The following is a 19473-nucleotide window of genomic DNA, read 5'->3' on the forward strand; positions in this document are numbered from 1 at the left end:
ACTGTGAGTCCAGCACCTCTTGGGACATGTATGTGCTTTTGCTGGGAGAGAGACTAGAAGAATCTGGACCCTGTTGTTCTGTAGCAGCATAGTCGGGCCCCTGCTTCAGATTGAGGGCAAGATGAAATAGCCATTCAAAAGACTTCAGGTTAATTCTGGAAAGGCTTTCCAAGTAGAAGTTCCCAGTGAAAGGATAGAAGCAAGGGCTGGGGTTTTGCTGACAACAGCCCAGGGGTGAGGCATGGAAAAATAAAAAAGATTGGGAACTGTGAGCTGTACATGGAGTTGTTCATTTGCTGGTCGAAATGTGCAGTACAGGGGTCAGTAGAATTAACAGCGAACTGTTTCAGGCAGTAACTGGGATATTGACAGTCTGAAGCTGTCTTGATAAGGCAGAAATGTTTTTGGTCTGGAGGTCTGAAAACTGTACCAGGATTGGATGTTAGAACATCAGAAGAGCCTGCTGGATCAGGCCAGTGGCCCCTCTAGTCCAACATCCTGTTCTCATGGTGGCCTATCGGAAATCTGCAAACAAGACCCAAGCACAAGACTACTAATCCCTTCCTCGTGGTTTCCTTAAACTGGTATTTGGAAGCATTATTGTCTTCAGCCATGGAGGCAGAGCGAATGCATCAAGGCGAGTTCCCAGGTATGCTAGCATGCATCACTGGCTCATTCCCAGGTGCCCTCCCCTCCAGGCAGTAACCAGACCCAGACCTGCTTAGCTTCATCAAGGTGATGGCTTCATGTACCTTTAGGATCTAAACTGGGACCAGGCTACAGTGACTGGCCCAAAGGTTATCCAGTGTGCTTTGGGTTGGGGAATTTAAACGTGAGTCACCTCAGTCCAAACCTGAGGCTTTGTCAACTGCTCCACACTTGCCTTACTTGCACCTGCTGTTTGTCTCGCACATAGTGTGGGACTTTTGCTTGAATTGATTGGAGAGATTTTCCTTCTCTTTACTTTTCTAAAGAAGTTTAGGCTGCTTTTCCACAATTCAATGCACAGGAGCCAGTAAAAGAAACCAAAGGAACAATAAACCAACCCTACAAATATAAAAGCATTGAAATCAATAAAACAACCATCAAGCAATCACAAGACTATCATAAAAACAACATCAAAATAATATATTACAAAATCCACAGGAGTGCAACAACAACCAGACTATTATCAATCAAGATAGCAGCAACGTAATTGGTTCAAATCTGCTTCCCCATAAACCTGGCGGGAGACAGAGATTTTCACTAACCACCTAAACTTCCCTGTGTTATAACTGCAAGAGCTTCCCTGAGGAATGGATGCTATGGAATTCCAAGGGCATGAACCCAATCCCTTACCATGATGGGTAATCTTTTCTTGTGTTTCCTGCTTGTGGGGCATTCTAATCTAGGTTAACGGTAAACAGATTGAGATCTGCGGGTTTTTACAGAAGGTCAAAAGAGATTTCTGACTCAGTCTAGTTGTTGCTGTTGCTAAACAACTGAGTTATCCATCCACTCTACAAAAAGGGGGGGGGGAGAAAAACTTGGAGACAGTATCAGAGCTGATGATGTGGTGTTTCTCATGTAGTTTGCCTTGTGTGGCTCTTTTAAACCCACCCACCCCTCGAAAAGAAAACCCAGCAATGGATCAGGACCATGTCACGTGGTGAAAGGGATTTAACCTTTCGTCTCCCAGCATAGACACTGTCATTTTGACAAGGGACAAATGCATCTATATATGGTGCCATGAGTATTTTCTTCTCATTGCAAATAACAGGTGCAAGGGGGAGGATTTCATGTGGGGACAAAGAATTTAAACCCCCTAACACACAACGCTCCAAATCTACTCCACAGCTTTTTTTAAATGTTCAGTTAAGCAAGGGCAAACAGTCACACATCTAGTTCCCACCTCAGGTCTAGTGTCATACTATAGTGTCTTCCCCTCAGCCCTCATTTTGCAGGGTTTAGTCTGGAGTCTGCTTATCCTTTATCTTGTTGTGTCAGGTTAGTTAATCTGGAATGAGTCAGCCTAACCTTGAAGCTAGGGATTGGATGATGATCCCTTGATTTATGATTCTGTGAACTCCTTGGGACTTCGTTGCTCCTTGGTGGATCCATTGACGTGGAATCATGCAGCATAGCCACATTCCTGGGTCTTTGGTCCTGACTGAGCTAGGAAATACATCTGTTTGAGGTCCCTCATTCCCACAACAGTGAAGATCCCAAATGTTTAAGAGTTCTTCTTTTGATGTCAACACTGGTTTGTCTTTGGGAGAATTATGCCATAACATTTATCTGGAATGACCAAATTGACAGGGATTGATTTCAGGGTATTTGTAGGCACAGACTTGCACAGAAATGAGGGACAGCAGAGTTTAAGATACTTGATATGATGCCTGTATTTTAGACTAAGGATTTACAGCACAATCCTAATTTTGTCCACTCAGAAGTAAATCCTATTGAATTCAACGGGGCTTATTATTAAGTGAGTAGAGGAGTTAGGAGTGAAGCCTTAGAGGCAGTTGGTGCTGGTGGGTTTGGTTTGAGTATTATTTTAACTTAATGTTACATTGGGTTACATTCCCCATGTTGACTATGATCTGTACCTTCAGAAAATATTGATGCAGGCCATCTTTGGTAAGGAAATTATATTCTGCCCTCTAAAAAGACAGTGAAAAGCATTGGGTTGTCAACACTCAATTTTGAGAGTTCTGTTACTTGGATGAGGCCAGTGGAAATGGGGGCAAGTTTAGGGGCAAGACAATGTGGGGAAGTGGATGTGATAAGAATCTCCCCAGGTTCTGCTGCTGTATTGCCATGCTACACTGCCACAAACCATACAGCCTTTTTTGACTCAACAGATTAGGGGCAGGGCAGTTAGGAAGCACCCATACATTCCTGTTCCTACTGTCATATTGTACACAGCAGTGTGTGAGTGGTGTATAGCAGCAAGTTTGGTGGCCCTGCTTGTTCATGAGTTGGCTACACAATTCATAGATGCACACTAAGGAGAAGGGACGCAGCTTGCTTTTACTGAAAATCTCTGGCAACTGAGCCAACCTTACTACATAAAATCCAGCTAGATCATCCTCCCTCATCCCCAACTGTGTCCTATCCTGGTCTTGAAAGGGAGCCCAACAGAGGCGGACAGCGATGTAGTTCAGGTGCTGCAGCACAACAGATTGAACAACTTGCTCCACTGAAGGCTAAAGGTGAACTGAGGCTTTTTTAGCCTGAGCCTCTAGTCCATCTCTTCTAGGTTCCACCCCCTTCTTGAGTACTACAATCCTTAAAGGGTTTACACTCTGGCCTGCAGATGAGAACCTCTTCTGCAATCCCTGGTCTCCTGGTGCATTTTCTGTACCTTTGGACTGTGAGGTAGCTCAGGAAGCACTCCATTTCTCAGCCCCAGGGGCTCTGAATTTGTGGTGCTGGTGCTGTCGGATCTATTCCAGAAGGCTGCTGCCTTGGGTTTAACAGAGGTTCAAGAACTTGGTCTGACTCCTTAGCTATTGACCCTGAAACATCTGGTTCTGTGTCTGCTGGAATCTGTGGTCAGGACAAATCAGTTGCCTTAGCAAAATCTTCGCTCCTTGCATTTTTATTTTATTTTTATTTTTTGCCTCAGGACGAACTCCCACCCCAAATTTCAGTTAAATTGTTGCCTTCCGTTGATGTTACTGTTGCTATTACCATTCCTTTGTCTTCTTTGTTGACAGTTTAACAGGCACAACAGTCCCTGATCTGATTGTCAGCACCCAACATCAGATGTGGCTTCTGTTCCAGACAGACAGTGTGAGGAACTTACTGGGATTCAAAGCAACATATGAAGGTAACCCAGGTTAATATGTTGATTAATCCCCTCCTGCAACTTTCCTGAAGTTTTCTTGTCCAGGTGAATCAAGGGTTACAAATATAACACAGGGCAGTGCATACAATTGTACCTTTTATGCAGTTCTTGCAAAAGTACTGCATATTCTTCTCAATTCTTAGAAGTTCAGAGTTAAATAACTAGATATGTGGCTTCCAAACTTTCCACCTTCAGAGTCCCTTTTCCCCATTGACTTGCCTGCAGTGGAAACCAGGGCTATTGGGACCCACAATCATGCTGTGTGAATTAAAAGAGCAAGCTAGAACACACTCAATATTATAAAATGAGAAGAGAAGAAATAAGTACGGTCATACCTTTAAAGTCAAATGGAATCCATTCCAGAAGTCCGTTCGACTTCCAAAATGTTCGAAAACCAAATTGCAGCTTCTGATTGGCTTCAGGAAGCTCCTACAGCCAATCAGAAGCTGCAGAAGCCCCGTTGGATGTTCAGGTTCCAAAAGAACGTTCACAAACCAGAACAATCACTTCTGGGTTTGCAGCGTTTGGGAGCCAAAATGTCCGAGTTCCAGGGCGTTCGGGATCCAAGGTATGACTGTATGCCACTTTGAGCTGCTTGGAGAAAAGGCAGGATATAAATATAACAAATAAATGCTCCTCAGCATTACAGGGGCACATCAGTAGTGGTGTTCCAGACAGTGGCTTCAGCTAGATGAGGATGTAGCCCAAGATGGGGCAAGGTGCTAGGTACAAGTATGTACAAGTCTTATGTTCATGTTCTAGTCAGGCAACATCATGCAAAGCAGAGATCATGTTCCAAGAAAAGCAGGCAACACCTTGGACAGCACCCCGTGAAACACGAGCTGAAATGTTGCTTCAGTAGCAAGCAAAACTAGACTAAGACTTAAATGGAATTGGAGCTCCACAGATGATTAGGCCCACCTCTGAAGTGATGGAGTTTAGGCTGCTTTGGTAGCCTAAATCCAGTAGCACAATGATTTCTGCTGGGGCTTCTGAGCAAGAATCTAAGGAAGGCACCATGAGCTTCTAAGGCCAGAGAAGTTCTGGCAAAAGAGGCTCCTCTTGCAGTAGAGTTTCAAGACAGTGGGAATGTCTGGGGCTAGTTCTGAGGGAAAATCCCTCTCCCTCTCCAATATTTCCTCCAAATTCTTGGCCACATCTCCTAAAGATGGGGAGTCAGACCACACATTCATGGAAAAGTGATGAGTGACTTTTCAGGGCAACTTCCTGCTATCACTGTTTCTTTTGGTGAAGTACTGCCAATGGAGTCTACAGCTGTCTCCATTCACCATGTGAAAACCAGTGGCCTCAATGAGTGTCTGGGTGTTAAGAATACACAATTTAAGGGGGATTTCCAGTGCATACAAATGTATACGAGGTATTCAAAGGAAGGCACCTGCAGGGTGACACTTTAGTATTCAGTGACTATTTAAAAAATCAAAGAGTGGCTTTGTGTTTGACTATGCTAATATGTTCCTTAGCACAATGGGAAACAAGGCAAGACAAAAGAAAATTTAACGTGGAACAATTAACCACTGAGAGAGAACTTGTCAGGAGGTTTGCTGAGGACTATGCCACACAATCCCACATTTCATAAGGGAAAGTTTCTTACAATTTTTGGGTTGTGTTTTTCTTTTCTTTATAAGAAAATTGCTTCTGTTCCTTTCCCTTTTGTCATGGTAATACTGATCTCCCATCATGTGTCTACTGAGTGGTAGGAGCTGGCTAAAGTATTGGGAAGAAGTCTTCCCCAGCCTAGCTACTTGAGTTTCTTTAAATGGGCTTTAGGGATTGAACCAAGGACCTTATAAATGCAAAATGTGTACTCTATCACTGAGCTCTGAGACCTCCCTAACATAAGGAGAGCCAGGTCAAAGGCACCCTATCTAATCCCTGTCTATTCCAGCAGCCTGTTCTCACAGTGGATAAGCAGATGCACATTGGAAGCTTGTCAGCAGAACCTTAGTGCAATAGCACTCTCCTCCCTTGTGATACCCAGCAGCTGGTACCAGCGGGATACAGCCTCCAGCTGTGGAAGCAGAATGTAAACATTGTGGCTAGCAGCCACTGATAGCTGAGTATGCAAACCTATGCAGCTTCATTATACTGTTGGTCCATTTAAATCAGTATTGTCTATTTTAGGACCAGCTCTAAATGTAGGAATATGCACCAAAATGTATATTTTGATGAAGATAATATGCATAAGAATTTTTATGAAGATCCCCCCCTTTTTAAAAAAAGTTCAAAAATTGTTACAGAAATAGGGTAAACTGAAGAGTGTAAAAATGAGAAACTCATATATATATATATATATATATATATATATATATATATATATATATATATATATATTCAGATTCCTCCATCCCCAATGACCAAACGGCAGCCTGTTGTTGTTGTTGTCCATTTGTTTGTTTTAGTTTGTTTGGATGCCAAGTATCCTGCTTTGTTTAACAAAGCAAAATACAAGGCTCAGAACTGATACTGTGTAAATGGAGAGGAGACGGCTTCTCAGAGCATAGGCTAGGTCATCTTGACCTGCTATTTCGGGTGATCACCTGTTCCTTCTGCCTGCTGCTTGTTGTTGCCGCTGACAATCTGGTCCAGGTATCTGGCTCCACTTTCTGTGCAGAATTGAAAGAAAACATAATGGCAGAGAGTGTGTGTGCTGAGAGTTGGTGTAAACAGCAGAAAAGGTTGTTGGGAGCGATGGGACTTCAGTTCACTAGTAATGTCTATGCTGTGTATGCAGAAGTTTTCAGGGAGGTTCATCCCCTGGCATCTCCAGATTTCCTGGCATCTTCTATTAGAGACCCTGGAGAGCTACTAGTAGTATAAGGAACATAAAAAGCTGCCTTTACTGAGTCAATCCATTGGTGCACTGAACTTGGTGTTGAGTATGCTGACTGGCTGTGGTTCTCTAGGGCTTCAGGCCCTTGAACCAGGAGATGTGCCTAGCATGTACTATGCCACATCCTGTATAAATAGCCACTCAACTGGCTCCTGTACTGAGTAAGAAAATCACCTCTAGGAGATCAGAAAATAAGTTGTTTTTGCAACTTATATGGGCTTATTCCATCACCAACTAGGCTGTCAGAGTATGCTACACATAATTGACATAGCCTTTCCACCCACACAAATCTAACAAAACAAACAACATGTTGACCAACAACTTCTGTAGAATTATTTGCAAAATAGCACAGCTTGAAACATAAATGGGTTTTTCATCTTGCTGTGAGACTTCAGAAATCACACATCCCTCCTACCCTGGGAGGAGGGGACAAGAATTAGTGTTGCTATGCATTGTTTTGAGTTTACGTTTTGGCTCTGAAAGTTGTTGTTCAGGTGCAGATGGGCACAAACATGTTTATCATCCTTCCACTGCTTTGTGTGCTTTTCCATGCTTGTGTGTAGTCATAAGATTGTAGCCAGTGTTAATCCTACTCAGAGAAGACTCATTGAAATTAATGAACATGACTGACATGGGACTACTCTTGAGTAGAACTTGGTTGAATACAGCTCATAGTTTGCAAAGACTGTGGCTGTGATGCAACCACTCCACAAGGAATTCTATCCAGTCGGTCATAGAACCATAGAGTTGTCCATGCAGTCCAACCTTTTACTACAGAAAGTTTCCAACTACCTCCAGCAAGGGAAAGCCCATCCACCCTTGGCCCCATTGCTGGAATGCCCTTACCATGAAGAGATGCTGCCTAACGCTCAACCAAAATCTACCCTCCCTTAATTTAAGACCACTAGATCTAGTCTTGTCCTCTGGGGCAGCAACAGATAACAAGTCTCTGAACCTAATTCCAGTTAGTCCTCATTGTTCTGACTTAAAAGGGCTTTGCCCAAAACTAGACATGATGCTAAACCATGCAATCAGGGATCGTATATTGATCACAATGATAAAAATACCATGCAGCCAATCAGATTAGTTTTGATGCTGCTAAGTGCAAATGAGGTCTATCCCATTGTCCTTGCCCCGTGTGTAGATGTGGGGAAGGAGAATACATCCACACTGTCTCATCACCAATATTGGTGTTCCTTGTTTCATCAAGCTTCAAGACTTTCAGCCTCATCCAACTCCGCTTGCACTTATTTATATGTGGACTAGCTAGGGGTTGGAGATGCACATCAAGATGCAGACACCATCCTTGGGATGACCATTCAAATGTCCATCCACATTCTGCTCAAACGAGTCAATTATGTGTGGCTGGATTTGGGTGAAAGAGAGTTAGCCCAGTTGTCTTAGCATAGGTGTGGCCACCCTTCGGTCTGGGAACCAAATGTGGCTCTCTAGGGCTCTATGTTTCCTGTGGGACTCTTCCCACGCCACATCCCTTCCCAGTCCTACATCCTCCATTCCCAGGCTCCACACCCCTGTGGTCCTGCACTGCACTATCCTGGAATGACTCTTCCCACGCCACCTGCCTTCCCAGTCCTACATCCTCCATTCCCAGGCTCCACACCCCTGTGGTCCTGCACTGCACTATCCTGGAATGATTTTGCCTGGCTGAACTGTGATAATGCCTCTTGCTTGTCTGGATGAATGATAGAGACTTAGGATGGTATTCAACTAAGTTCTACTCAACATAGACCCATTGAAATTAATAGACCTAACTTGGTCATGTTCATTAATTTCAATGGGTCTCTGCTGAGTAAAACTTAGTTTTACTGCACATGCCTATCATTCCACCTCTTCTGCCTCCACCCACAGCTGACATGAGGCCTCTTGGAGGATGTCCTTGAGGGAATGTAACCCTTGGACCAAATATATACATATATCCAGTCAACACATCTTCCACTCTACTTGCAAACAGCTTTGCACTGTTCTGCAAAAGGGGAGGGCACACAGCAGTGAACAACGTGTTTGTGAAACATGCCCCCTCCTTCAGCTCTAGTGTGAATAGCAAAAATACAGAAAGCATCACATGTAACCTGCTGGGAGCCTTCCCTTGGGGGTAGCCTGCTGCTAATTGAACCAGCTGTGTGCAAGGCAGTGGGAAGTGTAGTGGTGATGCATCCTGCCTTGAAAGCGTTTTTGAGTTGGAGCACAGAATGAGAAATTTGTAGAGGAAAGCAGCAATTAGAGGGCTGCCAATTAGGTGATGAAATTATGTGCAACATACTTGCAAACTGGATGTAGTTTTACAGCCAGCTTGTCTGAAAGAAAGTACAGCTAATGGATCCTTGTTAAACCTAGATGGAAACGGGGGTGGGGGGAACCTCACCAAAAATTATCTGTGAGAAAGGGGAGATATTGGCTTCTGTAGCATGCTTAAATAGCTATATATCCTGGCAAGGTTCTCCATCCTGGAGCGCCAGTCTGGAAATGTAAGTGTTAATCTTATTCCTGATAATAAGGTAGCAAAGGAGAAGAAAGACATCCAAGGGTAAAATGGTGAGGAATGGGTGGTGGTGGAGGAAACACACTGATCCAGCAATAGTATTGCTTACTGTTGTCCAGAAAATAGAATGTTGGCCTCAGATTTAAATATCTCCCATTGCCAAAAAAGCAATTTGTTACACCTACTGTGGGTTAAGGATTGGGGAAACATTCAATTCAGTTCACGTTTGAAGGCAAACCTACCTAATTTGCACTTTTCACAACAATAAGCAAACGGAAACACAGCCGTTCTTTAAAATTCACACCTCTCTGAATTTTGCAATGCCATCCTCCAGCGAAGTAATAGGGGCAAGAATTCATTTACTAGAGTCAAGTGTGCATAAAAAATTCATATATCAGGAAAACAAAACAAAGAAGTGTATATTAGGAGAAATTAGCACTAAGATACTGCTGAATTTTCATGAGGACTTTGGAAAACTGTCATGGAAATGTGGAGAACTGAACTCAGGGAAGGCAGGATGGTTTTATATATTTATTATTTTATTTTTACGTATTTCACAGCGGCCTTGTATATCCTGACAATGGCATGAATCATCTTTCAACTTACAGAGTGTCTCTCAGTTGGTGAGCAATACAGTCTGCTCACCCTGAGGCAAAACTTGCAACCAATTTTACTCAAACCAGTGACTCCAGATTCCTAGATTCATAGCAAGCTGGTTTTCACTGACCTAAAGTCTGATGCAGGTTATGTGAACCTATGATTGCCCCAACAACAGGCCATCTTTATACTGTAGCAGTGTGTGGCTTTAGAAATAAAAACAAAGATCCACATGCAGTGGGGCTCATGATCAAGGTCATGCCTGAGTCACAATGAGGTGTGGAGATTTCCCACATGTGTGGAAACCTTTTCTCTCTCCCCATCCACAAATTTACCACCAGCTAGGCAAGGATTACAAGCAATATGCTTTTGAAGATTGGTCAGTAGTTCGGCTCACTGCATGGGAGCCAGTGTGGTGTAGTGGTTAAGAGCAGTAGTCTCGTAATCTGGTGAACCGGGTTCGCGTCCCCGCTCCTCCACATGCAGCTGCTGGGTGGCCTTGGGCTAGTCACACTTCTTTGAAGTCTCTCAGCCCCACTCACCTCATAGTGTGTTTATTGTGGGGGAGGAAGGGAAAGGAGCATGTTAGCCGCTTTGAGACTCCTTTGGGTAGTGATAAAGCGGGATATCAAATCCAAACTCTTCTTCTGAAGATGTTTACCCCCCCCCCTCCATTTTGAGGATAAGGAGAGAAAGTCTCCTCGTGACACCACCAGGATGTCAGACATAGATGTGAAATGGGATCTCAGGAAAGGCAGACTTTGGGCTTTCAATTTTCAATGGCAGCCCTTCCTCCTGCCACCTCTTGCCTTACATTCTACATCACCGTTGCAGCGCCCCCTGCAGGGCCCTCTCGGCTTGGCACCCAGTGTGGGCGAACCGGTATCAGTGTTCCTCTGGTACCGCAGTGTGAGAACCTGTGACAAAAGTGGTTCATATAAGAGTGTAGGAGTTGCCTCAGGCAGTTTGTAGGTTTCTGCTCGGGTGAGCTACCTGAGGAAGCAAAATGTATTGCTAAGGTTAGCAGCATATCACATGTGGAGGGAAGGGGTGTTGGCACAGCCCTAAGTCCCCACTGAGGTTTTCCTAAAGCAGCGTCTTCCAAGTTTAATCTGGATGTTCCTGTTCAGGCACATTTGTGGGATTTCAAGAGAAGCAAAACTAGTATAATTGTTAATATGTTTTTGAAAGCCACAGCCCACCGCTTTATCAATAAATTGAGTGTGTTTATTACACTTATATTACATCTTTCCTCCAAGGAGCTCAAGGCAGTGTATATGGTTCTCCTCCCCACAGCATTGTCACACAAAAAACCTGTGAGGTAGATTAAGCTGAATGATAAGAAATGTTCCAAAGTCACCCAGCAAGCTCTGGGTCTCCCTAGCAACTAGCCGCTATCCTGCAGTAGCTTCTCAAAGTGGCTTACAACTCTCCCCCCCCCCCCCCCCCGTTATGAGAACAACAGAATTTCTCAAGTGTTGGGGTGGCTTGCACACAGACCCACCACAAGTTCATCGCACCTTGCTTAACAAAGTCTCCTGAATACAATACCTTGATCTTATACCAATGTAACATGACTATCCAGCACACCTGTCTGGAGGTGGGTGGAAGAGAAGAAAGCAGTGAGCATGAGGTGTATGGGAGGGGTGCTTGTCAGCTTGACTCCCTCTTTCATAATCTATTAAGATTGGCCCTCTCGGCTGGACTTCATTATAGTAGCCGAGTACCTTATTTAATCCGCTAATTAAAGTCTTTAGTGGAGCTGAATTTTCATATTGAAATGTAATTGGATAAATAATAGACTTAAATAAGCAAGTCTCTGAGGGGAAAACTGTGTGTGCGCACACACATGTGTGCGTGTGTTGGGTTTCTTTCTTTTTTTTACAAAAATACTTTTCACCTATTCTGTTATGTTTTCCAATCCTTTGGTCATGTAAAGCCAATTTGTGCTCCAAAATTCTCAAAGTTCTTGAATTCACTACAGTTACAGATTATGTGGTTACTAGGGGCTGTGCCCCTGCTTGTTTTGCTTGCCAACGCCTCTGCCATTCCCCCCTAGAGCTTCCCCTTCCAACCACGTGAAGCTACTATGCTCATTTTTCACTTTCCCTCACCCATTTGTTGTTGTTGTTGTCTTTAGAATACCACCCTCCTTAATTTTTAGTCACCACTCATTTATCACATTTGTATCCTGGCTTTTGTCCAGGAACTCAGGGCAGTGTACATAAGGGTCTTTTCATTTCTCTCACTACCAGCAAAGAAAGAGTTATTGCTCAATGCTACCCGCTAAATATTATGGGGGAGTAGGTGGGAACTTGAGGCCGAGCTCAACACACATCCCACTGCATCACATTGACTCATCATCCACCCATTGATCCATTTTTTAATGCAAGCTCTTCCACTTCTGGCATAGCCATCCTAGCTGCAGCAAGGACATACAGACACCTTCCCATCTGCCCATCTCTCTGGCAAGCACAACAGGGAAGACCTGCATTCATGGATGGTTCTCCCCCAGCCCTTCTTTCCTCTCACTGTAAATTCGCATGACACCCCCCCCCCCATTTGCAGTATGTATATATTCCTTTTAAGAAATGAAAATGAAAACCTTGGTTCCTGCAGTGTCTCTACTGTATTCCCACCCCCAATACCTATCAGAAAAGCTCTTGTTAGCATCCTTCCCCCCATTCTTTTATTGTGCCAACTCTTGAAAACAAATATAACCCCCCTCCTCAGTATTTAAAGAGCACTGAATCAATTGAATACACCAGTCTTTCTGTTTTCTGCTACAGCTGCCATGGAGGTTCTCCTGTGTCTTATTTACCTTAAAGGACAAGAATTTAACTGAGTGAGAGATCCTGAGGATTGTTCCTCAAGAGGGATGAGCTGCATAAGCAATTTAGCACAACCATAACTGGGCCATCTTGCAATGACAGAGTATTTGCTTTGCATGCAAAAGGTCCTCTGGTCGGTCCCCTGCAAATCCAAGCAGCGCTAGGAGAGTCCCCTACCTGAAACCATGGAGAGCTGCTGCTCAGTGTTGGTGTAGTACTGAGCTAGAGAGATGGGTCATTGGTCTGGCTTGGTATAAGGCAGTTTTCTATGTTCCCATTTTCTCAGTCATTTTTTATTTTTTTTGCAGGATGGTGGTGATGTTAAAAATTAAAATGTTCCTTATAGCAAAATGCAGATGCACTCCTTCCCACTGTTACCACCTGGGACTCTGGGAGTGAATCCAGATCTGGGAATGCTTGCACACACAGACACACACACACACACACACACACACACACACAGAGAGAGAGAGAGAGAGAGAGAATCTGTAGACCTGTTCAAAGGAGCAGAGACATCTACCATCGCCTGCTCACCAGTCCCTCAATATGAGCTCCACCCAATCTGCTGCCATCACCTCTGTACATGTGCCACCAACCTGGGACATCATCAACCTGCCCATTATATTTATCGGGCATCAGCTTGCGCATTATATTAGAATGAGATAGAAGGGAAGTGAAAAGGTGGAAGATCAGGACACTTCAACCAATGTGACTGTTTAGGGTTTTTAATGTTTGAAGTTTTATTCTCTTTTTAATGTTGTGCTGGGAGCCGCCCAGAGTGGCTGGGGAATAAATATTACTATTATTATTATTACTATTATTACAGTCATACCTCGGGTTACAGATGCTTTGGGTTGCGCAATTTCAGGTTGCGCACTGCGTCGAACCCGGAAGTACTGGAATGGGTTACTTCTGGGTTTTGGCACCTGCGCATGCACAGAAGCGCTAAATCACGCTTTGCACATGTGCAGAAGCACCAAATTGTGACCTGCGCATGTGCAGATGCGGCACTGCGGGTTGGAAACGTGCTTCCTGCACAGATCACATTCGCAACCCGAGCATCCACTGTATTACTGTTGCACTAAAGGCAGGTCCCAAATTCTAATTCTCCGTATATTAATACTGAGCCATGCCATCCAGAAAGTAGTCCCGCTGGAGTCAGTAGGACTCATCATGCTTAAATAGTTTTAGAGGTTTGGTGCAAGATAGTTTCAGTGAAAGAAGATAGAAGGACCATAACTCAGTGGTAGAAATCATGTTTTGTATGCCGAGGGTTCCAAGTTGGTTCCCTGACATTGCCAGGTAGGACCAGGAAAGACTTTGGTCTGAAACATAGGAGCATAAGAAGAGCTGGCTGGATCAGGCCAGTGGCCCATCTAGTTCAGCTTCCTGTTCTCACAGTGGTGATTCAGAAGCAGGATAACAGCACTCTCCTCTCCTGTAGTTTTCAGCAACTAGTATTTGGAAGCATACTGTCTTCTTCACAGATTGTCAGTAGTGCTTCAAAGTACTGAGCTAAAGCTGCTCCCTATTTTCCTATCCTTAAGGGGTCTGTGGATTGTTCTGTCTGTCTCAATGCAGGGATGGCTGGCAAATATCAATGAAGAATAGGAATGCAGATATCACTGTGCAGCGTGATAAGAGACTCCTGCCCAGCCATCTTCTCATGCAGCTGGAAATACTGTGGCTGTTTAGCAACCTGTGGGTCTGGAGATAGGAGTGAGCCACTGAATGAGGTGCTGCAGCGTACAGAAAGTGAACACTCTGGCCGCACTGCAATGTGTCCAGCAGGACAGTAGTGCATTCAGCACCATGGACAGGGCAGGGAAGACTATAGTGCAGTGTTTCCCAACCGGTGTTCCGCGGCACACTAGTGTGCCGTGAGACACCGGCTGGTGTGCCGTGGGAGGGAGGCGGGCGAGTCGGGCGCCTAGGAGAGAACAAAACCAAGTGAGCAGCGCGCGAGAGGGAAGCGACCCGAAAAAGAAGCGCGTTCGGAGTCCGGAGGCACTTTTGGGGCTGCGTACGAAGGGAGGGGGGGCACGGACGGCGGAAGGGGGCGGGGCGCGGTTGCAGAAACCCGCCAATGCTTCCACCTCATTGGGAAAGGGAAGGGGTTGGGCCACCTAAAACTCTCCGCCGGGGCCACATCCTGCCTCCCAGCCCCCTTTCCTCCACCCACGGAGGGAGGGATGTTTTTAACACACACACACACCCCGCTCACAACCCTTTGGTAGCGTTTCTCCAATCTGAGGCGAGCGCCCGCCGACGCCCCCTTCCCCCGCGCGAAAACCGAAGTCTCCTCCCCACCCCTTTATTCCCTCAAACCCCGTTTCCATAAGGGGGGGGAGAACCCTTCCGTCGCGCGCAAAGCCCAGCTCCCTCCGCCCTTCGCGGTCTCTTCAGCTCGGAGCCACTGGGCAAAACTCGCTCTCAGAAGCGCAAGCGCGCGCGCGCGGAGAGAAAGAGAGAGGGAAACAAAGTTAACTTGTGGGGAGAGAGAAAGAGCGAGCGGGAGCTAACTTGTGTCCAAAGGCAGATACAAAGTAGCCCCCCCCGCCCCGAAGGCGACCTCTCTTGCTCTGCTCCTCTGGGGTGGGGAAACCAACTCCACCACGCGGAGCAGCCCCGAGGCGGGGAATTTCGCCCCTTCGTAATGTATGCATGTAAATGAGGCGGGCGCAAGGGGTGGGCGCGGAGAGGAACTCGCGCCTCTGAGGCCGCCGCCTCCTTCTCCTCCTCCTCCTCCGCCCCCCCCCCCTCAAACCCAGGCGGCGGCGGCGGCAGGAGGCAGCAGCGGCAATAACAGAAGCAGCTGCGCTGACAACAACACGTGTTCGCTCGGGCACCATGGAATTCGAGGAGCTGGGGATTCGGGAGGAGTGCGGCGTGTTCGGGTGCATCGCCTCCGGCCTGTGGCCCACGGAGCTGGACGTGCCCCATGTGATCACGCTGGGGCTAGTGGGGCTGCAGCACAGGTAGGGGACACGGCGGTGGGGGGGGGAGACGGTCTGGGGAAGCGGGGGGAGGGTGGGTTGCTTGCGAGACAGCGGAGGAGGAGGAGGCCGGCATGTCCGGGCAGCAGCAGCAACAGCAGCAGCAGCAACTCCCGGCGACGGCTCCTCCTCCGCCCGCTATCGCCGCCACCACCACAACAGCCGCCGCCGCCTCAGCTGCCGCCGTCCCTCAGTCCCTCGCTCTGCTGCCTCCTCCCACCCCGGCAAGGGGAAGGGAAAAAACTTTCACTTTTGTGCGTCCCTCCCGGCGTGACGCTGCGCGCTGACGTCACGGGGCGGGGCTTTAATGGTGGTGTGCCGCGAGATTTTTTTCCGGTAAACAGGTGTGCCGTTGCCCAAAAACGTTTGGGAAACACTGCTATAGTGGGCCTCTGTGATCCACACCCAAGCCCTGCTCTCTGCAGGTCAAGTCAGCAGATTAATGCTCAAATACTTGCAGATGTATTGCTCTGCAAATAGCCTTCTTGCTGTATCAGATGATTTCATCATCTAGTTTTCAAAAGAAGTAGGTCAGAACAAATTGTTTTCTCTGAGTGCTACATATTACACACACACACACACACACACTTGTTGGCTCCCTGCCAAAACAGCTTTATGAGTTCGCCGACCTTTGTAATGGATGTTTGCCGAATATTCAAGGGATGTTTATTTTTTAATGTACTTCTCTCCCCACACTCGCCCCTTTCTGTCGCTCCGCCTCCAGACTGACTGCTATTGACCCCTCTTAACGACTTTAAAGCTTAATGGAGTGAAGACTAAAAAGGGGGCAACATTTCACGTTGCCAGTTGACATTTTGCTTAAGCCATCTGGAGTTCGCTTTGGCTAAACTTTTCTTCAATGCCTTCCCCTTCATTGTGCTTAATTTGCATACCAGTTACTGGAAACCACAGGAGGGGAGATTGCCTTTGTGCCTGTGGCCTGTTTGCAGGTTTCCCCCAGGCACCTGGTGGGCCACTGTGAGAACAGGATGCTGGACTAGAGGGGCCATTGACCTCATCCATCAGGCTTTTTTTTATGTACTTACATTAATATTGCCTACAAGTCATACGCCCCTGATCTGCCAACCCCACAGTGCAATCTAATGCTTGCTTACTTTCCTTTCTGTTACTTGAGGCTGTCAGTAGTTGTTTCAGCTCAAATCCACCAACTGTTGATGCTGTGAGTCTGCACTCACCCACCCCTTCTGCTGGGTGGAAGAGCATTTTTGAAAGGTTGCAGGCACTCCTGAAATGGTTTGGAAACCTGTCAAGGGTTCCTAAATGAGAAAATAAGTCATGGCAGGCAAACCTTTTTCCTAAAACAAAGCATGTGCCCTCCATTGCCTCTTGCAAGTATGCAGTTGTTGTGGGGTACTGGTGTATTTCAGTTCATGGAAGTCAGCAATCCCAACAAGATTGGCAGGTGTCCTACAATAAGGTTACCAGATGTCCCCATTTCCCGGGGACATTTCCTGGAATTACAGCTTTCTCAGCATTCACATGTACATAGCAAACAATAAGTGTCCCTGGATTCATTGAAAAGAATCTGGTAACCTTATCCTACAAGGGGCTCCATTGTACTCTGCAGTGTGCATGGCTTCCATCAGTTGACTCCAGATCATCCTATCCATACACCCAGAACTGTCATTGGAGTCCTACCCCCAGTGGCAATCAGTAATCAGTGGCAAGTGAGGAGAGGGCATTCAAATGTTTGCCCCCTCTCGCATTTATGGAGCTCTGTCCCTAGGGAGGACCTTTCCAATGGCAGACTGAGTGCTGTTTATTTCCCCAGACTTTTCCTTCGTAACCATTATGCTTTTTTTCTCCCCTCTGCAATAAAGGGGTTTTATTTTGTTCCTTGTATATTTTGTTTTTAATGAGCCACCCTGAGAATATTTATGGTGAAGGGTGACAAATTTATTTAGGAAATATATAAAAATTGAACAGTCAAATACAGTCAAATAATGGTCAAGCCTCTTTAAAAGCATTGACTTCATTAAAACAAGAGCACTTAACTATAGCTTTTATACACATTGTTTACAAATACAAATTAATTAAACTAGTGTTGTATACAACATTTAAAAATTGCATTGGATCATTACGAGAGTTTTGAAAATGTGTTTCTATTTTTATGCACTGGAATAGAAATCGGATAACATCAATCCTTACTTCTTTTTTTTACAAAAGAAAGTTACATCATCAACTACAATCACGTTAAATAGAATTTGATCATCTTGAATGGAATTCCTGTATTATGGAATGCCCTTTCCTCTGCTGGACATGAAGCAGCAACCAGTTGCTTCAGATGTCTTTTAAATCCCTCCCTTTTTTTATAAGCACAGGCTTTGCTTGACCAATGAGATTGGGTCCTGTTTTTATTGGTTTGAATTCCCTGAATTTCTGCTTCCATTTGTTTTCCTATGTTTTTATACTACTGTTTTACTGGTTTTATGTTGTATTTTTCATATTGGACTGCATCCACTGTAGCATGAAGTAACTTGTACCGTCAGCGCAAGGATTTACACTTGCGCAACAGAGCATTCCCCTCTCTTGTCCTCCTATGTGCCGATCTGTTCTGTGGGATTGCCCAACCCTTTGGAAGAGATTTGAGGGGTGTGTTGTGTGTGCATAAGGGGAAGAGGGGGGAAGTTCTGTTGCACAAGCATAAATTCCTGAGCTGACAGAACAAGTGTGTTGGATACCACTCAACATTTGCTGTTCTTATGTGTTGCATGGCTTAGAGGGGTTTTTTATTAAAAAAATTAAGTTGCTTATAAATGCTTTTAAACAAATAAACAAGAGAAGAGTATAATCCTGCAAAGAGTCTTTTGGCCAGAAGCATGTGTGCTGTTGTGCCAGAGAAGAGGGAAACTTTTCTCTGATCAGAAGGTTGGTGGCTTGAATCTGCACAACAGGGTGAGCTCCCGTTGCTCTGTCCCAGCTCCTGCCAACCTAGCAGTTCGAAAGCATACCTGCGCAAGTAGATAAATAGGTACTGCTGTGGTGGGGGTGTAAATGGCATTTCCATCCGCTCTGGCTTCCGTTATGGTATTCCATTGTTCCAGAAGCTGTTTAGTCATGCTGGCCACATGACCCGGAAAGCTGTCTGAGGACAAACACCACAACCCTATAGTCGCCTTTGACTGGACTTAACCATCCAGGGGTCCTTTACCTTTACTTTTTTACCTGTTCTGTCAGAGAAGAGGGAAACTCTGGTAGGACAGCACTCAGGGAAGTCTCATCAGCAGTGTTCCATTAGTAAGAGAGACTAAAACAAGGTGTTCCAAGAGAGGCTGAGGATCGAGGTACACCCTCAAAAATAACCTGAAACTAGGGGCATTCCAGAGCTCACAATTGGGAACTCCAGAGTGTAGCCAATATCAGCAGTGCTTGAAGTCAGGGCTGATCAGCATTAACGTCAAACCCTGCTTTAATTTTTACCTGTTCCACACCTGTAGTCACATTTGATGTGAGGTGTGGAGCAGATATATTGGGGAAAACAGCCTCACAGGCCCATTTAGTCCCAGAGATTCCCCCCCCCCTTGCTGGCTTAGGAGATCATGGTGTTGTTTGGTGATTGCCAGTTGGGCAAGCCTGACCACTTATCAAAGTTTCCCACAGGAGTTGGGGGGAGTTCTTCAGCATTAAGTAGCTCAGAGTTCCTGATGAATAAACAGTTAATCATTTTTTTTTAATGTCCTGTGTTTGGTTTTTAGCTATGGTGGGGCAGGGGCAGGTCAGAATCCAGCCTGTTTGAAAGCCTGTGTCCTTGACATATTATCAGCAGTGACAAAATTGAAAACAACAAATTGTTCTATTTTCACTACCTATGAAGCATGTCTCCGCCTTAGTTATTTGGCAGAGAG

General features: G+C 45.5%; 1 protein-coding gene across 12 annotated transcripts in view; it reads left to right on the forward strand.

Annotated features, from left to right (window-relative positions):
• Positions 1–19473, forward strand: part of CSMD2 (CUB and Sushi multiple domains 2) — a 492033-nt gene that overhangs the window by 294957 nt on the left and 177603 nt on the right. For 11 of the 12 annotated variants that reach the window (XM_081199993.1, XM_081199989.1, XM_081199994.1 and 8 more), the window contains one exon: positions 3702–3814. The exons of the other annotated variant lie outside the window; for it this stretch is intronic. In XM_081199993.1, the coding sequence (XP_081056119.1) occupies positions 3702–3814 (113 nt within the window). The remainder of the gene's footprint in view (positions 1–3701; positions 3815–19473) is intronic. 12 annotated transcript variants of the gene reach the window in all.

This window comes from Podarcis bocagei, assembly GCF_964188305.1.
Source record: "Podarcis bocagei genome assembly, chromosome: 7".
NCBI classification, from domain to species: domain Eukaryota; kingdom Metazoa; phylum Chordata; class Lepidosauria; order Squamata; family Lacertidae; genus Podarcis; species Podarcis bocagei.